At 51.9% G+C, this 25999-nt stretch overlaps 1 protein-coding gene and 1 pseudogene across 1 annotated transcript; both read left to right on the forward strand.

The window, feature by feature from the left end:
- LOC116835033 (alpha-2-macroglobulin-like protein 1) overlaps positions 1 to 615 on the forward strand; it is a 24623-nt pseudogene extending 24008 nt beyond the window's left edge.
- A 732-nt stretch (positions 616 to 1347) lies between these two features.
- On the forward strand, positions 1348 to 25953 carry LOC142045820 (alpha-2-macroglobulin-like protein 1). Its single transcript, XM_075059816.1, has 10 exons — positions 1348 to 1510; positions 4010 to 4094; positions 4364 to 4493; positions 9128 to 9242; positions 10316 to 10425; positions 23366 to 23530; positions 24666 to 24896; positions 25296 to 25359; positions 25502 to 25647; positions 25900 to 25953. Exons 1-10 carry the CDS (start codon positions 1348 to 1350, stop codon positions 25951 to 25953), a joined length of 1263 nt encoding a protein of 420 aa, XP_074915917.1.
- The last annotated feature ends 46 nt before the right edge of the window (positions 25954 to 25999 follow it).

Raw genomic sequence — 25999 nt, forward strand, 5'->3', positions numbered from 1 at the left:
GCTCTCGCGTCGCTGTGCGCTCACGACGCTGTGACTTGCTGCGAGTGCCACCCCCCCCCCACCTTTCAGCCTAACCGTGCTGTGCGCGCTGAGTGAGGTGGCAGAATCGGGCCCAGTGTGAAAATACAGATTGACAGCTCCCCTCCCAGCCACCTCGCCCGGGCACTGGCTGCAACGCAGACCCCCGGCCCTCAGACTGCCCCTTGGCAGAGACCCCAGCATCTGCCCTGCTCCTCCACGCACAGACCAGCCACCCACTGCCCTGTACCCGCCAACGCAGGGAGGGGAGGGGCCCAGGGGAGGTGCGTGGGCTCCAGCCTCATGGGCTCCACTTCCTGTCCCTGCTCTCTCTGTCACCCCCGCTGCTGTCCCCATGATTCCCCATGGCCCCAGAGACACCCCAGCCCTGGGGAGGTCACAGGCAGACCTTGGGGCAGTGATGGGTGTTTCCTGTCCCTCTAACCAGCCATCTCCTGTCTGTTTGCTTTGCAGCTGCCCCTGGTGATCGTGCAGGTCAGTCTGTGCCTCTCCAACCTCCTGCTCTTCCTGTTTGGCTCATCCGAGGGCACTCGCAGGTGTTCAGTCATGGGGATCCCAGAGGAGTCTGGGCTGTGACCACAGTGTCCAGCAATCCAGTCCTAGACCCATCTGCCCTGCTGTGGGGGTGCAAAGGGTCCCAGAGTACAGGGCGTTTCTGGGCTGGGCCTCATGGGGGGCAGTGAGGGGACATTTGTGCCATCGGGGTACATCCTCCTCATTCTGCGTTTGCAGCATCTGGGGCTTTCTGTCTGGGAGGCAGGTGGGTTTGAGCCTGGCTGGGATCCCTGCCTGAGTTGTTCACCCCAAATGTTCCCAGCCCTGAACTCTGGGGTCAGGCAGTGACTTGATCAGGCCAGTGGGGAACTCAGTGGGGAGCTCCCTTGGGAGCCTGATGGGGGAAGGGAAGGGCAGGGGGGAGGGAGGGTCTCTGGGAGCTTCAGGGGCAGAGAGAAGGGGTGGAGGATTGGGGAGGCTGCGTGGGGGGAGGGGGGCAGGGAACACACCCACAGAGGCCTGGCACTGAGATGGAAACGGTCCCTACGGCGAGTTCCCTGGGCTTTATCCAGGCTGGAGATGGGGTGTCCCTCGGGAGCCTGTTCCCCGCAGGGGCGGTGCCCTTGGGTCAGGGCTGAGGGGTGCTACCAGGAGCCCCCTTACCCAGCGACTGCCCGGCGGTACCTGCTCCAGGCTAATGGAGAAGGATTTGAGACCCTGGGCGTTGATCCAGCCCCCATCAGCAACAGGAGGCACTTGGTGGCTGCTGGGGATGAACCGTGTGTGGGGGCAGCGGCTGAGCAGGGCGTGTCCATGTTCCAGGATCCCAGCGGGAACCGCATCGCCCAGTGGCGAGATGTGACTCCGCAGCAGGGCATCGTGGATCTGTCCCTCCCGCTGTCTGCAGAGCCGGCCCTGGGGACGTACGCCATCGAGGCACAAGGGACGAGGCACTCGTTCAGCATGGAAGAATATGGTGCGCAGCGGGACCCAGGGCAGGAACTGAGGTCACGGCTCCGGCACGTGTCCCCCACCTCCATTTCTGATCCTCCTGGAGCACACGTGGCTCTTCACACATACACACCCTTCCCAGAGCTGGTGTTGCTGGGAGCGGGAGGGAAATGTCAGCGGCTGCCTCTCCATCCTCCCCTCCATAAACCTTCTGTGTCTCCTGAGGGGAGGGGGAGAGAACAGCTCTGATGTCTCCCTTGAAACAGCTGCCACCTACCCCCACCCTTGCCCCAGACACCTGCCCCTGACCCCCCAACTGCCTCCCTCCCCCCGCTTCCTCACATACCCTGCCCCTGCCCCGCCAACTGCCTCCCTCCCCCCGCTTCCTCACATACGCTGCTCCTGCCCCCCCAACTGCCTCCCTCCCACCGCTTCCCCACACACGCTGCCCCTGAGCCCCCTCCCACGCGCTCCCACCTTTCCCCTGCTGGCCAACCCCCCATTCCACAAGCAGGAGGAAAAAAGCAGGCACCCCCCAAATTCCCGCCCCACCTGGTGGCCCATCCCAGCATTGCACATTCACCCGGCCCCAATACATGCTCCCCTCCTGGGGGTTCTGGGACTTGCAGCCACGCAGCCAGCTCCTGTCAGTGCCCCAGGACGGCCCAGACCCTGAGGGACAAACTGCCCTGGAGCAGCCCCCCCTACTTCTCTGGGCTGAGTCCAGGGGTGAATTTGGCCCTGTCTGGCCAGGCTGCCTGGAGGGGGCCTGCTGGCGACGAGGTCCCAGCCGAACACCAGCTCCCCAAGGGGAACAGCTGGGACCTCATCAGCCAGGAGAAATGCCAACGTCCACTGGGCCCCTGTGGTCCCTGGCACATCCTTGCTCTCCACCCCATGTGGTGCCTGGCACGTCATCGCTCTGAGGTCCACGTTGCCCCTGGTCCAAACCTCAGCTCGGGTGACCATACATCCCATTTTAGCCAGGACAGTCCTTTTTCAAGCCCTGTCCCACTGACCTGACTTTTTTGGCAAAAGTGGGCATTTGTCCTATTTGCTCTTGCCAACTTGATCTGTGGGGGGCAGAGGAACATGGGAGGGGGCGAGCAGCGATGCCAGCCCCAAGCGGGGGGCAGGCAGGACGTGAGCAATCAATGACGGCAGCCCCAGCGTTTGGGAAATATGCTCACCCTACTTCGTATGTGCGTTGCTGCCAGCCCCACACGGGGGCATGGGAGGCTCAGCCCAGCCCCATGTGGTGTCCCATTTTCCCTTTGGGAAATATGGTCAGCCTGGCTCTGGCCCATGTCGTCCCTGGCGCTGCCCTGCCCTTGACCATTGGGGCCAGTCAGTGGGGGACAGAGGATGTTTTTCAGCTTTACTGTCAGTGGGGTTGAAAAGGCTCCTGCTGCCTGGGGTTGCGAACTTTCCACTCGCACAAAACTGAATACCCTTTGCCCGCCCCCTGCCCTGCCCCTCCCCAAGGTCCCACCCCTGCCCCCTCCATCCTGCCTCCCTCTGTCATTCGCTTTCCCCACCCTCACTCACTAGCTCACTTTCACTGAGCTGGCTCAGGGATTGGGGTGCAGAAGGAGGTGCGAGCTCTGGGGTGCGGCCAGGGATGAGGGGTTTGGGGTGCAGAAGGGGGCTCCAGGCTGAGGCTGAGGAGTTCAGAGTGTGGGAGGGGGCTCTGGACTTGGGCAGGGGATTGAAGTACAGGGGGTGTGAGGGCTCTGGCTGGGGGTACAGACTCTGGCATGGGGCCAGAAATGAAGGGTTCAGGGTGTGGGAGGGGACTCCAGACTGGGGCAGGAGGTTAGGGTGTGGGGGGAGTGAGGGCTCCAGCTGGGGGTGCGGGCTCTGGTGTGGAGCCAGGGATGAGGGGTTTGGGGTGCAGGAACGTGCTCTGGGATGGGATCGAGGGGTTCGGAGGGCTGGAGGGGGATCAGGGTTGGGGCTGGGGTGGGGGTTAGGGTGCAGAAGGTGGCTCAGGGGTGCAGGCTTCGGGTGTTGCTTATGTCAAGCAGCTCCTGGAAGCAGCAGCATGTCCCCACTCCAGCTCGCAGCCACGGTTCCCAGCCAATGGGAGCTGTGAGGGGCAGCACTTGGGTCGGGGGTAGGGTGCGGAGCCCTCTGGCTGCCCCTATGGGTAGGAGTCGGTGTGGGAACATGTCGCTGCTTCTGGGAGCAGCACGCAGCCACGGCACACAGGGACCCTGCCTTAGCCCCACTGCACTGCCGACCGGACTTTTAACAGCCCGGTCTGTAGTGCCAACCGGAGCCACCAGGGTCCCTTTTCGACCAGGCGTCCCAGTCGAAAACCGGGCACCAGGCAACTCTACTGCTGCAGCCTGCAGCCTCTTCCCAGCCCTGCTCCATTTCCAGGCCCTTCCCCTTTCCGCCCGGCTGGCAGGTTGGTGGGGGGCTGCACGACCTGGGGAGAAGCTCCCAGGCCGAGGATTGCAATGAAACTCCCGAGCTGGGGCTGCGGGCCACTTTCACCTCATCCCTCTCTGCCCCCCAGTGCTGCCCAAGTTCGAAGTGACCCTGGAGCTGCCCCCCGTGGTGACGGTGCTGGATAAGATACTCCTGCTGCGGGTGTGCGGCCGGTGAGTGTGAAAGCAGCCCTGCCGGGCCGATAAAGGGGTGCTGGTACCACCTGGACCTGACTCCCCCTCCCTCGCTCCCCAGACCATGATCTGGCCTTCCCCTTGCCTGCCTGTGCCCCCCTCTGCCCCATGCTCGTTGCCAGACAGGGCTCCCTGGGGCTCTCACTCCCACTCACACGACCAGCCCCACTCCAGCAGGGACCCCCCAGTGGGCAGACACGTTGGCCTCCTCCCCCCCATTTACCCTCTCCCTCCCCTCTGCTAAACAGATACACCTACGGGAAGCCCGTCCTGGGGAAGGTCCAGGCCAGCCTGTGTCGGGAGGAACAACCAGTGTATCACGGGTACCATCTTCATGCCAAGCGAACCGGAGCTCTGTGCACAGAGCTTACTGGCCAGGTGAATGTGACTGGGGAGGGGGCAGGTACATGACATACTGCTGGAGGAGGCTCCTCTCCATGATTTTTTTACACTGGCCAGAGGGGGACTGGTGATCTGTTGTGATATGTTGGGACATTGGGTGTGACATTGGTGTAGCTTAGTGTATAGTGCAAGACGAATCAGGCTGGATCCTCAAGAGGTCCTGCAATCTGGCAGGCTGGGTGGTGACATCAGATGGCCACACTGGGTCAGGAACCAAAGGTCCATCCAGCCCAGTATCCTGTCTACCGGACAGTGGTCGTGCTCAGGTGCCCCAGAAGGATAAACAAACAGGGGAAACTCGATCAAGATGATAGCAGTTCCACTGTTGCGCCACCATCCACCTTCTGGAAACAGAGACTAGGACACCATCCTGCCAATCCCTGCGCTAAATAGCCATTGATGGACCTATCCTCCATGGAATTATTCTTGTTCTTGTTTTGAACCTTGTTTAGAGTCTTGGCCTCACAACATCCTCTGGCAGAGTTCCACGAGTTAACGGGCTGTTGTGTGAAGAAAATACTCCTTTTATTTCTTTAACCTGCTGCGAGTAAGGATTGCAGTTTGGGCACCTCTCCTAGTTTCTTCGTGTCTTGAGAAGGAGGTAGAATACACTTATTACTTGATTTGTAACTTTCTCCACATGCCAAGTCATGATTTTATAGATCTCTATCATATACCCCCTTAGCCATCTTTTCAAGATGAAAGTCGCCAGTCTTATTATCTCTCCTCAATGGCAGCCGTTCCCATACCCCTAACGTTGTTGTTCTCCCTTTCTGAACCTTTTTCCAATTCCAATGTATCTTTTGAGAGGGGGCGACCACATGCACACAGTATCAAGAGGCCATACCTTTGTGGGGGAAAGACACCGACCCTCAGTTGATTTGGGTTAGACAACCGAGCAGCCTTCATTGTTATATACAGATTACAATATGCATAACAGGGAAAGACAGGAGTCCCAGCGCTCTGTCCCTTACAAATTTTTACTAAGCTTATAAAGGTTAAAAACGCAAAACGTCATGATTGATTAGCAAAGTTATTGCTTATTTGGTAATTAAATGACTGCAAAATCACAGGTTATTCCAGTAGAGGTATTCAGTTATTGTTCTTTTGCAATTATGCTGACTGTTCTATAACCCCTTGATTGCAAATTACATATTGCAAAAGCCCATTACTTGTATAAAAATATTGGCAAAATCACAAGCTATTTCAACAGATATCATGTGCTTGGGCAGTGTTGAGCTGCGTTCATCTTGTGACACCTCCTATGGTGATTGTACCTTAAGCAAGCAAGAACTATTAGTTCTGATATTTGGATATAGCTAAACTGACGCTTATAGTGACCCTTTGTCCCTCCCAGTTCCGTCTTTGTCAGTGTTTCATACCCTTTCTTCGATCACTTTTTTTTACTAGTTTTTTTACACCCTGCGCCCTGTATGCTGAAAAACAAGTTTCTTTGGGCAGTTAATTTTAGCTTCTATTTTGCATTGGTTTACGCTAAAGCTGAGGCCTACATAACATGGGCGTATAAAAATTGCAAAGCTTGGTTTAAATGAGAACCATAACCAATAAACGGGGGGGGTTCTATCTTTTATCACCTTGGATTTATATAGAGGCAATATGGATATTTTCGTCTTATAATCTACCCCTGTGTTAATGATTCCCAATTCTGTTTGCCTTTTTGACCTGCCACTGCACATTGATGTGGATGCTTTCAGAGAACTATCCACAATGACTCCAACATCTCTCTCTTGATTTGTAACAGCTAACCTGGAGCCCATCTATTTATATGTTTAGTTGGATCTGTGTTCCCTATAAACTGCAAGAGATGAGAATTAAGTTTCACCCAGCTAATGAGCTGAGCAGCCAGCAGCATGTGTTCAGGTGCCCCTCCCCCATTTGCTCCATCCTGCAGCTGCTCCCGGGAGCCGAGACCCTCCTGCTCGCTGTGCAGAGCACGGGATGGGTGCTGATGTCATGGTGTCCCCCTTCCCTGCACCCATCTCTGCAAAACAGGCAGAGGGGACAGCCTGGCTCAGGAGGATGGGTTCATAGAAACATAGAATATCAGGGTTGGGAGGGACCTCAGGAGGTCATCTAGTCCAACCCCTGCTCAAAGCAGGACCAACCCAACTAAATCATCCCAGCCAGGGCTTTGTCAAGCCTGACCTTAAAAACCTCTAAGGAAGGAGATTCCACCACCTCCCTAGGAACCCATTCCAGGGCTTCACCACCCCCCTAGTGAAATAGTGAGGATGAAACCATTACTCCTTGTTCTTGTCATCTGCCACCACTGAGAACAGCTGAGCTCCATCCTTTTTGGAACCCCGCCCCCTTCTGGTAGTTGAAGGCTGCTCTCAAATCCCCCTCACTCTTCTCTTCTGCAGACTAAATAAGCCCAGTTCCCTCAGCCTTTCCTTATAAGTCATGTGCTCCAGCCCCCTAATCATTTTCGTTGGCCTCCGCTGGACTCTCTCCAATTTGTCCACATCCCTTCTGTAGTGGGGGGACCAAAACTGGACCCAGTACTCCAGATGTGACCTCACCAGTGCTGAATAGAGGGGAATGATCACGTCCCTCGACCTGCTGGCAATGCTCCTATTAATACAGCCCAATATGCCATTGGCCTTCTTGGCAACAAGGGCACACTGCTGACTCATATCCAGCTTCTCTTCCACAGTAACCCCTGGTCCTTTTCTGCAGAACTGCTGCTTAGCCAGTCAGTCCCCAGCCAGTGGTGTAGCCAGGTTCTAAGAGCAGGGGAAGCAAACATAAAAAAGGACCCCCCCCTTGGCTCCTCCTCTGGCCACGCCCCCTTGGCTCTTCCTCCGGCCGTTCCACGCCCCCTACCCTTGGCTGGCTCCTCCGGCAGGCCAAGCTTCAGAGCAAAGCGTGGGCCCTGCCCGCTGGCGCCATGGCAACCCCTAACTAAGGTGCCATTTTTTCAGTAGGGTTGCCTGGTGTCTAGGGTGAGAGGATACCATGACATCATCTGGAAGGAGGGTCCCAACTATAGGATCATTTCCCTCTGCTCCAGTTGGATGTTCTTCTTCACTGAGACTTCCATCCTCCTCAACAGCACAGAGGCAGAGATGGGACTGTTCTACTGTGTCCCGAAAAGTCTCATCTATGTACCTCTCTGTCTCCCTCAGCTCCTCCAGTTCAGCCACTCTGGTCTCCAAAGCCCATACACAGTATCTGAGGGCCAGGAGTTCCTTGCGTCGAATGCACGCATACGCCACCTGCCGTAGGGCAGGTAATCATACATGCTACCTTGGATGCAATAACCTGGGTAGCCCCGACTTTGTTGCTGGACTTCTCCCTGCATTCCCTTTTCACTCCTGAAGCTTGGTCCTTTCTTGTTGTTTTGGTTTTATCAGGGGGTGGTTTGAGCTTTAAATTTAAAGACTGTTAAGAGTATCTAGCCCCCCAGCTCACACCCCCTGCTCTAAACTCCCTCGCAAAACTCCGTTAGCCGCTCCTGTTCACTAGCTCCTCTGGTTGCTTAGGAGCAGGCTTTTTAAAGTCCTGGTCTTCCTGAGTAGCCTCGCCCCTTGGTTAAGGGTTGATGGGGGCTAAAGGGCTTAGGGATCAGAGCCTCCTTAAGCAGCTCTCAGCCTTGCCTAGCAGGCCGCTAGGCTCAGCACACACAAGGTCAGCACAAACAAACAGACCATACGGTATATTTCAATCAAGCAGCAAGCACACCACAAACACATACACTACAGACAACTGGCAGCTGTGTAGCACGGCTTAGGGACTTCTACGCCCCCCCCTTCACCACAATATCTCAGTGCCTCACTTACCCTCCTAGCCCTCAGAAGGCGGGACAGGCTCCTGTCCCCATTGTACAGATGGGAAACTGAGGCACGGATATGCTCAGGGTCTGTCTGGGCAGCAAAAACCCTGCAGCAGCATTTCCAAGCCCAGCTTTGCTGCCTGGGGCTTGTGCCGTGGGACTAAAGAAACAGTGTAGATGCTCGGCTGGAGCCTCCCTGGGTCTAGCACCTGAATCCAACCATTGACCTGCTGGTTCTAGCCCCGCAGCACAAGCGGGGTCAGCAGGGCTGGGCTCAGACTCGCGGCCGCAGGGGGTTTCTGCTGGAGCCGTACTCAGAGCGACTTGCAGGCAGCCTGCGGCAGAGCAGGGACTTGCCCCCAGGTCTCTCCAGACCTAGGCTAGTTCCCCAGGTTATGGGGCCGCCTGTCCTGATCAGCAGCTCTCATTGGACGGGGGCAGATCTCCCCGAATGCTCTCAGTCCCTGGGGGGTTGGAGGGGACCGATTGGAATTAGCCAGCGTTACCACGACGACGGGGGACAAGCACCAGGGGATCTGTGATGGGCACGAGTGGCCAGGGCCTGTTTTACATCTCATCCCACCCACAGCAGCGCCAGCTGCACAGCGCCCCCTAGCGCCGCGCTGGGGTACCGGTGTCAGGCTGACTCCAGGGTGAGAGCGCCCCCTGCTGCTGATTTCAGCACCCAGATTTTCTTTGAGTGTCTCCTGTCCCAGCACTAACCAGGCCAAGCCTGATTAGAGACCCGCTGAGCTGACACCTGCGGGGCCTGGTGCAGAGCTGCTGCTAACGGGCTGTGATTCTCTCCCTCCAGACTGACAGCAACGGCTGCTTTTCCAGAGAGGTGGGGACGGCTCCCTTCAACCTGACCCAATCTGGCTACAGGATGAGCCTCCAGGCCAAGGCCTCTCTAGTGGAGGAGGGGACAGGTAAGACTGACAACCCTCCAGGATTGGCCTGGAGTCTCCAGGAATTAAAGATTAATCTTTAATTAAAGATTATGTCATGCAAAGAAACCTCCAGGAATACTTCCAACCAAAACTGGCAAGCCTGGGGACAGGTGGGACTGAAATCAACCACATGTGCACACCCCCAGGCAGCCCCCAACGCTAAACCCCTAGGGGCAGAGGGGTCTCACTTGCACATGTGGTCATGTCATTTGTAGCCCAGCTGCTTTAGAGACGGGCCCAGAGGTAGCGTTGGGGGGTTGGATCTGGGGTTCTGGTTCAGTCCATCACTGGGATCGATCCCTCATGAGTTCAGACCTGGGCACGTTCATGCAAAGACTAAACACCCTCCCGCGAGTGGCCTCTGGCTGTGGACTGAGCTGGCAGAGTGGAGTGATGGCCCAGCCTGCGTCGCTGGGCCCTGAGTCACAGCCTCAGTGACGTTAGCGCTTAGCGTTCAAAACAGCAAGTTCTAATCGCTTAGTAACGAACCCAGATAACTCCACATTTAACGCAGAAGAATCCTGATTTCCAGAGCGGCCTACACCCGTTTGGCTGAAAACTGTAACTGTGGGGTGGCTACAACGTTACCTTCAGGTGCTGACATCAGCAATGGTGAAGTGGCTGGAGGAGGGCGGGTCCAGAACAGCAATGGGTCACTGGGCACTTCTGAAAATGGCCCTTTCTGGGGGCAGGCCTTGTGCCGAGAGGCCTGTGTGCAGGGTCAGCTCTGGGGCCATTCAGTAAGGAGCTCTCTGCTGGGGAAAGGGCCACAGAGCCAGGAGACCCTGCTGGCAAATGTCAAGTGGCTGATTTGGGATAAAGCCACAGGGGAAGGTGGATCTAAATTTTCTAGTTTCCAGATTCTCCAGGAAAATCCTTCACCACCCCCAGCTGAATCTCTCAAATTCTCCCCCAAATCACACCCTCCTGTCCATAGTGAGAGGGGGTAGAAATGGCTGGGCGGATTGTTATGGAGAGAAATCTGGGGTGTAGCCTGAACTCTGGTGTCGCTCCCAGCACATTTCTCCAATCGTCCCTCCCTCTCCTGCTAGGGGTGGAGCTCAACGCGACCAAGAGCTGTGACATCGTGTCTGAAATTGCTACGGTGACCTTTGAGGACGCTGACAATACTTACAGGGCTGGAATCCCCTACACTGGCAAGGTAACGGGATTACCGGTGTGACAGAGTGGGATATGTCTGTACCACACTGTAACCTCCATTGATGTTGACTGCTTGCCGGATGTGCTGCACTTCTGGTTCTCATGTGCCCCATGCACTGGAGATCGGATGCGTTAGCTGCACTCCATGTCCTGAAGCCCCCACTTCCCGACGGCACAATGGAGGTTGAGCAACCAGCCAACCCTCAGTTCCTTCTCACGGCTTCTGGCTGAGAGACAGAGCCAGCAGCAGTGTCTGGTCTCCTTCTCCGATGAAGTTTTTCTCTTTATATTTTGTAAATAGTAATATTTGATAGTTAACAATTTTTACAGGAGATAATGGTTTAGTTAGTTAGGTCCCTCTCCTCAGAGCAAAGAATGTTGGCCATACTTAGAGGGTGGCAGATTCTAGCCTGGGAAGCAGGGACTCTGAAAAACACTTGGCGATTGTGATGGATAATCAGCTGAAGATAAGCTCCCAGTGTGACGCTGTGGCCAAAAGAGCTTATACAATCCTGGGATGTATAAACGGAGGACTCTCGAGTAGGAGTAGACAGGTTATGTTACCCTGGTAGCCATCTCTTCCACCTCTAAGGTTCTGCCTGCCCCAGTTCGCGACCTCAAGTGTGATGGACACCATCCTGCCAAGGGGCATGGGAGTAGATCTCCTCCTCAGGTGCCTGCTACATCACCTCTTTCTTTGTCACTTAAGAAGGGCGGCTCGAGGCCAATCCCTGGTCCCTCTGGCACCCAGAGAGAAAGAGTCCTGAGTCCTTGGTTCCTCTGATGACTGATCCCTTGGCACTGCAGGGAGGATTTTGTGTCTAATGGGGTCCCACAAGCGTCAGTCCTGGGTCCAGTACTACTCGGTATTGTCGTTTAATGACTTGGACAATGGAATGGAGAATGTACTTATAAAATTTGCTGATGACACCAAGCTGGGAGGGGTTGCTAGCACTTTGGAGGACAGAATTCAAATTCTTAACAACTTTGACATATTAGAGAATGGATCTGAAATCAATAAGACATAATTAATTAAAGACAAGTGCAAAGTACAACACTTAGGGAGTCGAAATCAAATGAACAATTACAAAATGTGGAATACCTGGCTAGATGATAATACTGCTGGAAAGGATGTATGGGTTACAGTCAAAAACAAATTGAATACAAGTCAACAGTGTGATGCAAATACAAAAGAGGCTAATTTCATTCTGAGGTGTATTAACAGGAGTGCTGAATGTATAGCACAGGAGGTAATTGTCCCATTCCATTCAGCGCTGGTGAGACCTCAGCTGCAATACTGTGTCCAGTTCTGGGTGCCACACTTTAAGAAAGATGTGAATAAATTGGAGACAGTCCAGAGGAGAGCAACAAAAATGATCAAAGGCAAATGACCTGCCGTATGAGGAAAGGTCAAAAAACTGGGCATATGTAGTCTGAAGAAAAGAGTCTGAAGGGGGACCTGAGGACAGTCTTCAAATCTGTTAAGGGCTGTTATAAAGAGGATGGAGATCAATTGTTTCCATCTCCACTGATGGTCAGACAAAGAGTAATGGGCTTAATCTGCTGCAAGGGAGATTTAGATTAAATACACCTCTACCTCGATATAACGCTGTCCTCAGGAGCCAAAAAATCTTACTGCGTTATATCAAATTAGCTTTGATCCGCCTGAGGGCGCAGCCCTGCCCTCCCCCACAGAGCACTGCTTTACCGCATTATATCTGAATTCGTGTTATATCGGGTTGTGTTATATTGGGGTAGAGGTGTATGAGGAAAAACTTCCTAACTATAAGTGTATTTAAGCTCTGGAACACACTTCCAAGCGTGTTTGTGGAAACCCCATCACTGGAGGTGTTTAAGAACAGGTTGGGCAAACACCTGTCAGGGATGGTCTTGTCTAGGTTTACTTGGTCCTGCCTCAGTGCAGGGGGCTGGACTAGATGACCTCTCAGTGTTCCTTCCAGCCCTGCATTTCTGTGATTCTATGATGTTCCTCAAACACCCTTAAGATCTGCCCATCCATTAGAAGAGTTTTCAGCCTCCACTCCTTCTTCTTGTGGGGGTAGTGAAGGGGGCTCAATATTCTGTTCTGCTAGGCCCCTATGTATTAGAGAAACTCTTTAGGAATAAGGGTAGGTATAAGCATGATAGCACTAGACCCTCTGCTTGTATCCACCTACATGGCTTCATTCCCTTTACTAGTATGGCCAACGTTCCTGGCCTTACTGGCCCCCATGGTCTCATGACATTCTAAACACATAGCCAGATCCACTTGAGGGGGAGGTATTCTTTGAAGGATCAACTGGTTGTGCCATAGACTTCTCAAGTTTCTGATATACAGCCCCAGATGATGCAGGAAGTTATGCCCCAACAGCTACTTGCTGGGGCAATTTGGGAACATCCTCATCATCAGATGAAGTCACAGCACCACCTCCTACATCTCTACTGGCAAACGATAAAATGTACCAAGAGCTTCTGCAGTGCATGGTGGAGGCATTGGGGATCCCAATGCAGAGTGTCCAGGAAAAGGGATAAATTGCTGGACCTTTTACACACTCCTTTGCCTGAGAGACTTGCACTTCCTATAAAAGGGCATTTTTGTACCAGTCCATTTATTGTGGCAGACTCCGCCATCTTTACCACTGCTGTCAAAGAAGACATAAAAGCAACATCAACATCAACATCCTTCCTGTAGGATTTGAATATTTCTGTTCTCAGCCTCCTCCTGGGTCTTTAGTGGTGACTGCAGCACAGGCAATGACTAAACAACAATCTTCTAAGACCACCCCTTAAGATAAGAAACTGAAAAAATTGGATCTCATGGGAAGGAAGAACTACTCGTCTGTGAGCTACAAGTTTGTGTGGCAAATTTTGATAATTTCCTTTCCTGTTCTGACCATTTGAACTGGAACAAGGCCATTGAGGTCCTGGAGAAACATCCTTCTGAAGCCAAGGACAAATTTCAGGGCCAGTTAATAGTTAAGGCCTCATTCAGCACCAGTAGATGTGGTGGATCCCACTTCAAGATCTATGGTGACAGCAGTCACCAAGCATCACCCATCATGGCTACAGTGCTCTGGGCTACCAAGGGAAGTTGGAAATACATTGGACGATCTTCCCTTTGAGGGGAGTGAACTTGAAAGTGCAAAACTGGCTGAAGTGTTTGTGACACTTTCCAAGGTTCCCTGGGCTTGTGAGGCACCTCGCTACCACCGGCTCTTAGCGTGAGATGGCCTAGACTGAGCCTGCCTGGACTTAGTTCCCTGACTAGCAACACAGGCGTTGCTCTCCAGGCTTCCACACACCTCACTGTTTCTTCACAGGTTAGCAATGGGCACACTCCAGCCCCCAGCCCTCTGAGCATCCCCTATCGTATCCGGTCCCTTCTCCACTGGGCACTCACAGAATTACCAGGCCCACTGCTCCCAGAAGACCAGTGCACCACAGCTTACTAGTTATACCTTAGATCCCAGCTCCAATTAACACACAGAACTTAGATTTATTACAGAGCAAGCAAATGGGTGTTTATTTAACAAAGCACAGAGATCCCTATGCCAGTAAACCAAAGTATTGGAAACAAGGGGTTAAATATACAATAAAATCATAAACACATTCTAGAGCCTGAACCCAGTTAACAAGATGCCCTTTTGTCTAATAAAGCACTGCTTACCCCAAGTCCTCTTCTCATGGTATTTTTCAATCAGGATGACTGACACCCTTCTTTCATGCGGTGAAGCCCCTGGCAGCTTGCCTCCCCGGTAAAGGATAACTGGGGGTTCATCTGCACCCCAGATATGGTTCCAAATGTTCATTGCGTTTACTCCTCAAGAGGATATCCCTTGCTGCTTTTCTTTTTTCCTGCAGATCTCACAATCTGTTGATTAGCATTTTGCTCAGACTGTAAATGGTACCCCACTGTGAACCACTCAAAACTCAGTTTACACATGAGCGGCCATAGAGAGAGAAGCATCTCTTCCCCCATGCCTGACAGGAGTATGTGGATCACCTTTTGGTGACCTGCATTAACTCACAGACCTAGAGAACATATTTTTAATACATATACATAACTCCTCATATGTTTTCCATACACACCTCTCACAATTGTTAGGATGACCAGTGTGACACAGGCTTTCATTAAAGACCTTACATGACACTCTTTGGCAAACTAGTACATAGTGTGACATTAGCCAAGGTACAATCTAGATCAATGAACAGCTCTGTTCCCTCAGTTCTCCAACCTAGGATACCGTTTACACTACTTCGCTGTGAGAGCTACCACTCCTGGCCTGCTCACACCCAGCCTCTAGCATGTAAGTTACTCCCAGTTGTAATGTATGAGTGCTATGGCCAGCCATTCTTGAATTACACTGTGGAGCAACCACAGAAAATTCCCAGTCCCACACTTTACCCCAGAAATGTGTGTCTTGTATTGCCCAGTGCCCTCTTGGACAATACAAGCTCGTATAAAGTCCCTAATTTTATTAACAGGAAATATGCACAAATCCTGTTATCCCAAATGGAGTTTCCCAAAAACTTCAATCCAAACACCCAGTTTTAAATCAAAGAGTAAAATAAATTTATTAACTACAAACGATAGATTTGAAGTGATTACATGTAATGAGGCCTAAACTTCAGAACTGGTTACAAGAAAATAAAAGTAAAAAGCAACTAATACCTAACTTAACAAGCTAAGTATATTCAAAGCAAAGGTCTTTCTACTACATGTTACTGGCTGAATCTCTTTCAGTGTGGATCCCTCCCCAGTCCATTGCTGCTTCCTTTGTTCTTTGGGTGTTGTCGATACTGTGGGAAGAGAGAAAGGGAGACATCATTTGGGGCATCTGCTCTCCTTTCCTCTTCTTTGAGAATTATCTCCAGCTGAAGGTCAGGAGAGAGAAAGTCTGTTTGGATGGGAACCTCAGGCTGTTTCTTTCTCGAGATGTAGCTTTTTTGCCCACATCCTCTCTCCTGCCGAAGAGTGGCCACTTAACCAAGTGACGGTCCATTTGATTTCATTGACACCTGGCTTAGGCATCCGCTATACTTTTGTCTTTGGGGAACCGGTTTGTGACTGCCCTCCGGACATGGAACATGTCTTATTAATATCATACAGTAGAATCTTATAACTTTACATACAATGTTGCCACACATTTCACCAGGACAGTAATGACCAACAAAGTATGAGTTTTCCAATGATACCTCACAAGGCATACTTTGTACAAAATGTATCATAGCCTTGTAAACAGGATGAACATAAGGGTACAGACATCCCAGACTCAGGGGCTCCCTAGACCCTGCTTCCCCCTGTGCTCTCTACTGGTTGCCACAAAGGGGGCCTTGGGTCCCAGTGTTACACATGCTAAAAGATTTCCCGCCACACTCCCTGGGTATTTGTACCCCACAGATTGAAAGGAAGCAGTCTTGTCCATTTCAGAGACATCCTGTTACTGCTCCATTCTACCACACCTACCAGAGGTCTTCAGAGCAGTCCAAAAAGAAGCAACATCCTCACAAACGAAACCTGACTTCTACAATAACTACAGCTCTTAGTCCTCCCCTCTCTTCCCTGAAGCAGTGAGTCTGACATTTCCATCAAGAGCTGCCAACCGGTCTCAGATGACTTTACCCTTTCCCACCCCATTTGCAGACCATTCACATTATTTCCAGGAAGTCCGGACCCATATTACCACTGATCAGTGAGTACCTACTGGAGGTAATTCAACAAGTGTACTTAATCCAATTCCAAGTCCTTTTGAACCCTGATCCATCTTCCCCGCCCCACCAGGGACTCCTCCCATGCGAGGTTATTACAGCAAGAGGTTCAGTCACTCATATCTCTTGGAGCAACAGAGAAGGTTCCTCACCTGTTTCAGGGACAGTGGTTTTATTCCCACTACTTTCTGGTCCCCAAGAAGTCAGAAGGTCAGTGTCCGGTATTATACCTCAGGGATCTGAACACCTTTATATGCCAATGTGCCATGATGAGCCAGCCAAGCTGTGATGGACTCCATCCCTGATTTGGTTTCTCTCTCTCCCTCTGTCCTTTGTTCACCTCAGTGAAAGCAGCTGAGTCCCTCTGAAGGGCTGCCTCCTCCTGATTACCTGACATCTTGTTCCCTTTGTTCTCCAGCTCAGCTCACATGTCCCACCCGCTGGAGTTTCCTGCTGTTAGATACGCATTGTTCAGTTGTGGGACATATCTTTGTTTCGCTGGAACTTCTGGTGATTTGGGTTGGTTCCAGACCGTTCTTTAATGACCCTATTCATTTCACCCAGACAACTAGGTGACACACATACCTCATGCCTCCTGCACACCTCTAGGTTTACTGGGTAGCAATACAGAGCACAAAGGAAAACTTAGATACAGATAGGCTTCCTGAAAATATTACAGAAAATTCCCACTTTGTCACAGCCAATTCAAGCTTCAGATGGTAAGTATCTCCTTCTTGCTTCCTTCCCTGGATCCTCTGGACTATTCTGCAGCTCTCTGTCTGCACCGAGCATATTTCTATATTTCCATCCATTCAGCACACAGGAAATATCTGTTTTTTTGTGTGGGCAACACACACTATCAATACAGAGTGCTGCCATTCTGGCTATCAACAGCTCCAAGGACTTTCATGAAATGCCTGGCTATGATAGCAGCCCATCTTAGAAAGAACAGCATCTTAGTGTACCGTACCTCAACAACTGGTTGGTGCAGGGTTCGTCTCCCCAACAGGTCACAGAAAGCATTCGATACATCTTGACACTGTTCTCCACTCTGGGATTAACGATAATCAAGGACACATCTTATCTAATTTCCACTCTGAAAATGGGATTCATTAGAGCCTTCATAAACTCTGCTGCAGCAAAGGCCTACATGCCACAGCCAGCTTCAACAACACATTGGCTCCGATCACTCCAATGCAGACCAAGTTGCCAACCACAATTAGGACACGCCTCGGTAGTGAGGCAGAGTGGCCTCCCACTTAATCTGAAGGGGAGGAGTCACTCAATAGTCCCTGGTGGATGCGGTCAGGCTGGGATTTCCCCTCCTGTTGGAAGTTAAGGGGTGGGACAGGAAGTATAAAGGGTGGGTTCTGGAGATTTGTTGAGCCGCCGCTGGAGGAGGCAGACATCTCCCATCTGCTCCCAAGGCTGGAGACTAAAGAGGTGCCCCGCCGAGCTGAGGAGCGGCCAGACCTGCCGGAGCCATCAGCCGTCCAAGGCACTGAGGAGCCAATGGGACTGCCACTAGCTTTGTACCCGGAGAAAATGGAGGATCCCCGCAGATTCAGGTACATCGCAAGGGGACAGTTGGAAGTGGCCCAGGGACAGCCGACCCCAGTCTGGCTGCACTGCTGCCAGACACCCAGTCAACATACTGCAGCTGGATTCCTCGCTGACCCAGTGGCGGAACACTCCGCCACTGTAAGGGCCCTGGTCTGGGACCTAGTGGAGTCGGGAGGGCCTGTGTCCCCCTACCCTCTGCCTCCCTCCCTCGGCGTGGCAGCCTCCCCATCTTAGGCCACGAGGCCTTTGTTTGTCTGCTATCTTCCTGAGCCAAGATGTCAGGCTCCACCCCGCCTCAGAGGTCAGAGAAACCCGCTCCTGAGCCCACAGACTCTTTGGTGCTCCACCTGGCCTGAGGCCTGAGCCTCTACACTGTTTGATGCTCTGCCCTGCTTGAGGGTCTGGGCTCCTAGACTCATTGCAGCTCTGCCCCTGCCTAAGGGCCAGAGCTCACAGACTGCTGGTTTACTCTGCCCTGCCTGAGGGCCAGAACCCACTGATTGCTCGTTGTCCTGCCCTGCCTGAGAGCCAGACCCACTGATTGCTCGTTGTCCTGCCCTGCCTGAGAGCCAGACCCACTGATTGCTCATTGTTCTGCCTTGCCTGAGGGCCAGAAGCTTTTAGACTGTTTGGTGCTCTGCCCTGCCTAAGGGCCAGACCTTAGACTGCTTATTACTCTGCTAATTCCCTGACTTTGGGTGACGCCTCCCACTGACCCAGAGAGGGAGGACCCACAGCTGACCCACTACAGTCTCCAATTGCTGGGTCATATGTAGGGCCCTACCAAATTCACGGCCATGAAAAGCACATCACAGACTGTGAAATCCGGTCTTCCCCCATGAAATCTGGTCTTTTGTGTGCTTTTACCCTACACTATACAGATTTCACAGAGGAGACCAGCATTTCTCAAATTAGGGGTCCTGACCCAAAATGAGGTTGTGGGGGTGGGGTCACAGGATTATTTTAGGGCGGGTCATGGTATTGCTTCCCTTACTTCTGCGCTGCCTTCAGAGCTGGGTGGCCGGAGAACATCAGTCGTTGGCTGGGCGCCCAGCTCTGAAGACAGCGCTCCACCAGCAGCCTTGCAGAAGTAAGGGTGGCAATGCCATACCATGCCACCTTTATTTATGTGCTGCTACTGGTGGTGGCTCTGCCTTCAGAACTGGGCTCCCAGCCAGCAGCCACTGCTCTCCAGCTGCCCAGCTCTGAAGGCAGGGTCACCACCAGCAGCAGCGCAGAAGTAAGGGTAGAAGTACCACAACCTACCCTACAATAACTTTGTGACCCCCCCAACCCCTTTTGGAGTTAGGACCCCTACAATTACAACACTGTGAAATTTCAGATTTAAATAGCTGAAATAATGAAATATACGATTTTTAAAATCCTGTGACCATGAAATTGACCAAAATGGACCATGAATTTGGCTAGTCATATGGCTTCATGCATATTGGTGACTCCATCCACCAGACTCACCCTTCAGGTTGTCTGCAGTGTACACAGCAAAGGTGTGAAAGTGCAGATTCCACAAGACATCCTGAACTCCTTCAGCAGGTGGAATGACCCGGAGCGAGTTTGCAAGGGTGCACCTCTCTCACCATTATTGCTCACGAAGTCCATCCTGACCCAGGCTTCTGCACGTGGATGAGCAGCTCATCTCGAGACCTGAACAGTTCAACATTCTGGAACTCGGGTCCATCTGACTTGCTTGCATGGTTTTTCCATCCCATATCAATGGCCAGAACATCCAGATAATGATGGACCATAACACTGTGATGTTCTATGTAAACAAGGAAGGAAGGACCAGGTCCACCCCTGTATGTAGAGAGGCCATCCTTCTGTGGAACTGGTATGTATGTCGCAACATTAGGATTTCTGACATTTATCTGCCAGGTCTACAGAACATGCTGTTGGATCCTCTGAGCAGACACTGGTTGCAGAAACATGAATGGTCCATAAAGGACTCAGTTTTGAGATCCATTTTACATTGATGGGGAGCTCTTCACACAGATCTGTTTGCAACTAAGCATGACAGAAAATGCAACACCTTGTGTTTCACAGGGGGGCAGAGTCTGGCTTCTCAAGCAGATGCTTTTCTAGTGCTCTGGACTCAAGGACTACATCATGCTTAAACTCTCGTTCCTTTGATACACGTGTCTTACAGAAAATCAGACAGGAGAAAGCCTTGGTCATACTGGCAGCCCCAGCTTGGCCAGACAATACTGGCATCCAGAACTCAAATCTCTGTCACTGTTCCCTCCAGTTGCACTACCTCTGTGTCCGGACTTAGTCAGCCAGAACAATGGATCTGTTCTTCACCCAGAGCTGATATCACTGCATCTGACGACATGGAAACTGCCTGGTTACTGGACTTAGAAAAAACTTGTTTTGCAGATGAACAAAACATCCTAGTTCAGAGTAGAAATAGTCCAGTAGGGTGTAGCTAGGCTGCGATATGGACACACTTCTCTGCATGGTCATCTCAACACAATCTGCCCCCAACAGGGCTATCGATTCCTGATATATTTCAATATTTGCTGTCCTTGAAAACATCTGGACCATCTGTAAGCTCAGTACAGGTTCATCTGGCGGTGAACTTGGCGCATCATCCACCATCCCAACATTATACAGTTTTCTCTCACCCTAAAGTAAACAGTCTTTCTCCCAGAGCAACAGCCTCCTCCATTATGAGACCTTAATATGGTGCTTATCTGTCTGATGGACCATCTGTTTGAGCTGGTCTACGCTGGTCTATGAAGACTTCATTCCTCATAACATTTACATCAGCTCAAAAGGTTGGCAGATTACAATGTCATCATAGACTGTCTTTCATAAAGATAATGTGGGGTGAAACCGAAGTTATTTTTGTCTGGCTGGTTTGGTTTGCCTTAGAGGTGGAAAAACCCTAGCCTTGGGCTGTGACTGCCCTGTTTGAGCAATTGGTCCTGAACTGGCACTCTCAGTTGGGTCCCGCCAGAACCGCATCGTCACAGTGAAAGTTTCACCCCACTGGCTTACCACAAGTCACACAAGCAATTTCCTTAGACACTCCAGTCTCCCAGTATCACCACCAGTGCCACCCGTCCTGGGGATGAATGGTTATGAAAACCAACATCCCAATAAAAGAAAAAGGTTCTCTCGATCCCAAAGGACCAAGCCCCAGACCCAGGTCAATATACACATCAGATCTTACCCACAAATCACGCTGTTGCCAATCCTTTAGAATCTAAAATCTAAAGGTTTATTCATAAAAGGAAAAAGATAGAGGTGAGAGCTAGAATTGGTTAAATGGAATCAATTACATACAGTAATGGCAAAGTTCTTAGTTCAGGCTTGTAGCAGTGATGGAGTAAACTGCAGGTTTAAATCAAGTCTCTGGAGAACATCCCCGGCTGGGATGGGTCATCAGTCCCTTGTGCAGAGCTTCAGCTTGTAGCAAAGTCCCTCCAGAGGTAAGAAGCAGGATTGAAGACAAAATGGAGATGAGGCCTCCGCCTTATATAGGCTTTTCCAGGTGTAAGGACACTTCTTTATTCTTACTGTGGAAAGTTACAGCAAAATGGAGTCTGCAGTCACATGGGCCAGTTTCTGCACACCCTGCTGAGTCACAAGGCGTATCTGCCTCCTCTCAATGGGTCAGTTGTGTAGCTGATGGTCCTTAATGGGCCATCAAGCAGGCTAAGCAGAGCTAACACCAACTTGTCTGGGGTGTTTCCCAGAACTGCAGCACCAATTTGAAATACAGACAGTATGCAGCCAATACTTATAACTTCAACTACAAAATGATACAGACATACAGACAGCATAATCATAACCAGTAACCCGTAACCTGATCTTAGACACCTGATATGACCCCCTTTACATAGGATTTGGTGCCACTACATGACTTTGGTTGCAACCCATGTTCTGTATGGTCCCAGTTTATATCAATAACGTCACAATAGGACAAAGCCTTTCAGGGTATCTCCTAGGCTATTTATTTCTATAGCTGAGATGTCAAAGGGTCAAGGAATTTTGATGCAGAGGATTTCCAAGTGGGTGTCCAGTTGCATTACAATAGCTTGTGAGAGAGAATTTAGAACAATCTGGGCAGGTTAGATTACATTCTAAAGGGCCCAGGTAGCTTCCACTGCTTCCTTGTAGGGTGTTTCTTTAACCGATGTGTGTAGCTGCTACATGGGGTAATGTACATACTTTTACCAGACACTACTCAATTGTGAAGCATCTCCTTCTGATACTTGGTTCGACAGAGCTGCACAATAGAATGTTTCAGTAGACTCAGTCCTCTCCAGCTTTATGATACATTGTGAGTCACCAGAAATGGAGCAAATATAGACAAGCACTTGGTGGAGAAAAGGAAGTTACGTTCCATTTTTAAGATGTGTTGTTTAAATGTGCTGCACAATCCACCTCCCTTCCCCCTCTACTGACAAGTCTATTGTTATGGTCTTGACAGTTGGGATGGAGCCAAGGGTTGTTTGGTAGCTCCTCCCCCTTTATGCCCTGGGCAAGGGGGTGCCCAAGGGAAGTATGCAGTGCGCAGGCACAACCAATGGCCACCAGTGGCTAAATCATTCAGATCTGCATCACATGGGGCACATACGCACCAGAAGTGGAGCACATATAGGCACCACATCTCAAAGAACTCCAATTATGAAGAAGTAGGTACCTTCCCTTCGTATTTTGTGCTGTGCACACACATAAATTTATGCAAGGTAGATTATCGAATTGCATTCTTGACAGGTGCCCAGCCTAGAAAGGTGTGCGACCCTTAGCTGAAGGACGATCATGGAGAAGATCTCAAGATGGCAATCTAGCGCCATCAGTTTTGATTGTTTCTCAACTACTGGCCCACCCCCACAGAACAATGTTTTTTCTACCAAAGGGCCTACAGGTGGTGTGAGCACATCTGAGGGAGGGGGAAGGAGTTTTCCAGATGAGCACATGGCAGAAGGGTCCAGAGAGGCTCTACTTAAGAAGGGGCGCTGCTCTGTGCAGCCGTTCCGACCATCACCATGTGCCAGAAGGATTGGCTGGAGACAGACAAGGCAGGAGGGATTCTGCCCAGCCTGAACTGTTGACAAATCCCAGAGTCAGAGGCAGGGTGAGGTCAGACTAGAGAAGGGTGCTCATCAGCACTTTTGTTCTTTGGCAAAGATTTATAACTCTTGAGCCGTCTGCGTGACTGTGGTTTAGAAATTCCTTTTTAACCCTGAGTTCCTTACTTGCCTACCACATTGTCCCTAAGGGGTTAATCTTAAAGCCTAGTGTGGCCACTGCCCAGATGGGACTCAGATGGAATGTGTCTAAGCAAAGCAAGGGGTCTGGGAGATCTGAGGCCCTGGTTTCAGGATATGGGGGTGGCTGGACTGAAGAGTCCCACATCCCAAGGGAGGGCTCAGTCAAGGGGTCAGCCAACCTGTTAACGCTCAGTGCTCACCCCAGCACCCCCAGCTATTCCAGTCCTGCCCCAACTTCTTCCCAGATCTGCAAATGCCCCTCAGTCCTCATCCCAACATGCATCCCAGCCCTGGGCTTTCCCAGAGCATCTCAGGATTGGATTGCACTGTCCCTTTCTGCCCCCAGCTGGCTCTTTAGCCCCTAGTGGGCAACACTCTCCCAGGAGTCTGCTCCCCTGAGTTGTGCGTCTCCCTCTTTCTCTCCCGACTCAGATGCTCCTGAAGGCAGCAGGTGGCTCTGCACTGAAGAATGAGAAGCTGCAGCTCTTTGTTAGCTATGGAGATGTGAGGCAGAACCAGACCTTCCTGACAGACGAGTCTGGCAGAGCCTCCTTCGAGCTGGACACCTCCGGCTGGACTGGGAGGGTCACTCTGAGGGTAAGTAACGAGCATCTCAACATCTGTGGGGACTCTGCACTCCAGCTTCTGATCATCTCCTTTCGGCTGGACTGGACACCCGCACTTGATGTACGAGGGCACCCAGCACTGGGCCCAGCAGCTCAGGGGTTGCTGCATTGCCTCTGTCAAGCTGCCCCATTTGAACCACTGGGGTTTTCCATGTCTCTTTTGTTAAGTGCTAAGAAATGTTGTTTCTGCTGCGGTTATGCTGTCTAGGCTGCTAAGCTGTTACAGCTGCTCAGTGCTTCTGTTCTTGGAGCTCCAGTGTTATCAGCACTAGCAGAGAGTGCAGCTTGCTAATTCAGCAGACCTCAATGTTACTCATAAAGAAAGACCACAGGCACAGTTCAGTGATGAAGGCACTTGGCTAGGTTTATGGTCCACGAAGCACGGTCCTAGCACCCAGTTTCTGTGGTTGCAGATACACTAACATATGTATGCTCATGACAGTGGACCAGCTCAGTCAGCAGCAGGACTGTCTGCTGCTGCCTCGGCTGGACAAAGATGCCCTTCTTATGACTTCCCCTTTTATACAGTGATACAAACAAGTTACATATGACACTCCTGATATGGTCAGTTACCAACCCTACACCTTGTACCAGCTGGTTCAAACAAAACATCCCCATTCACTATTCTGTCATTCCATTCTTATCTTATTTTGGGTCAGCGTGTTCCTGTACCATCTCCAAGGATTGTGTTTATGCCGTTACGTGAGAACTCTAGGTTAGGGTGTACCTGTACTAGCCTTCTGGAGTGTGTTTACATGAACACCTAGTACTTCTTAGGAAAGCCTGTGTTTTAGCAACACTAGTCATATCTTTACCAAGTTTATGTACCAGACAGGGGACTTGTAAGCAAGCGTCTGCTTTATGACAGGCCCTGAGTTTTGCTCATAACATGGCCTGGCTATGTTGACTGTGGTTCAGGCCTCAGGTCTTACACCAGGCCCAGTGCTCCAGATTCTCTCTCTCTACTACAACTCTTATGGACACAGGGTGAGGGGTCTTAATGAAGAAATCAGTTGGCGAAGCCTGCCCTGCCCTGGCGGCATTCCTGTCCTGTGTTGGGCACTCTGTATCCCTGATGAGCCCCATCGCTCTCTCTATCCCCTCAGGGGCACTTCAAGCAGGTGGATCGCAGCTCTGTGTTTGGAAGAGTCTCTCCCAGTTATCTGGATGCCCATCGTAACCTGGAGCCCTTCTACTCCAAGAGCCAGAGTTTCCTGAAGATCCGCTGGCTGGGAGGGGTGCTGCCCTGTGACCAGGCCCAGCAGCTCCAGGTGGATTACATCATTGCTAGGGAGGTCCTGGGGAACGAGTCCAGGAGCCTGGATTTCATCTTCCTGGTGAGCCCATCTGGGAGACTAAAGTGTGCGTGTGTGTGTGTGCGTGTGTGTATGAGCATGAGGTGTGGAATCAGCGCTGTGATCCCACGACAGACCAGTGGGCAATAGGACAGTTCCTTTCAATGAAAAGAGCGGGGCAAGATCAAGACAGAGCTTTTCCCCTTTCCCCACTAGGGGCTCTGGTTCCAGTCTGGCCCCAGAGCGGGGACTGGCTGGCCTGGGGAATGGGATACCTGCCTTAATGTTCTTCCTTGCACCCCCACCTCTGCTGGCTCAGTCCATGGGGAGGAGAGGCCACATCCTGCCCTGACTCCAGCCTGCGTGGCCATCCCCGCATCAGGGCGTTTGTCAGCCCCCCATATAGCGTCAGCTCAGTGACTCCCGTCTCCTTCTCTGCAGGTCGTGGCCAAGGGAGCCATCGCCAGGATCCTTCACAAAGGGCTGGACCTCAGAGAGGGGGCTGGTAAGTGGCGGGGGAGGGGTCTGTGCAGATAGGGGGCGCTCAGGGGCGACTGGGGATTGAGCCCCCTGAGCAGGGGCTGGGATGGGGGGAGGGGATCTGCTGGCCGGGCCTGACTTCCCCTGGGTGTTTCCCACCGTCCTAGGGCTGAAGGGCTCCTTCTCTGTGGAGCTGCCCTTCGGCGCTGACCTGGCGCCCGCTGCCACGGTGCTGGGTTACACGGTGCTGCCCAATGGCGAGATGGCTGCCGACAGCGCCCGACTGCATGTGGCCAAGTGCTTCCCGAACAAGGTGAGCCTGGGGCTCAGGGCGGAGGAGCCTTTGGGGTGGGGGAATCGCTTCCTGCCCCGTAACCGGAGCCCTAAGCAGGGGCATCGCTGGGTGCCTCTGGCCCCTCCCTTCTCCGGCCTTACAGCAGTGCCAGGGTCGTTGCACCCCCATCCACCTCAATCGCTCTGGGGTGTCTATGAATAACTGCAGCTCCCTGAGCCTTCCCACTGGGGTGCTGAAAGAGCCTGGGCTGCCTCAACTCCCCACCCCCAGCAGCAACCCCCAAAGCCCCAGCCATTCAACCAGTGGGGCCTGGTGCCAGAGTGACACTCGGTGCCTACCCCCCGCCCCCGCCTGGGCCTGTCTCCTCCTT

The sequence above is a fragment of the Chelonoidis abingdonii genome, chromosome 21 (assembly GCF_003597395.2).
Source record: "Chelonoidis abingdonii isolate Lonesome George chromosome 21, CheloAbing_2.0, whole genome shotgun sequence".
In the NCBI taxonomy this organism is placed as follows: domain Eukaryota; kingdom Metazoa; phylum Chordata; order Testudines; family Testudinidae; genus Chelonoidis; species Chelonoidis abingdonii.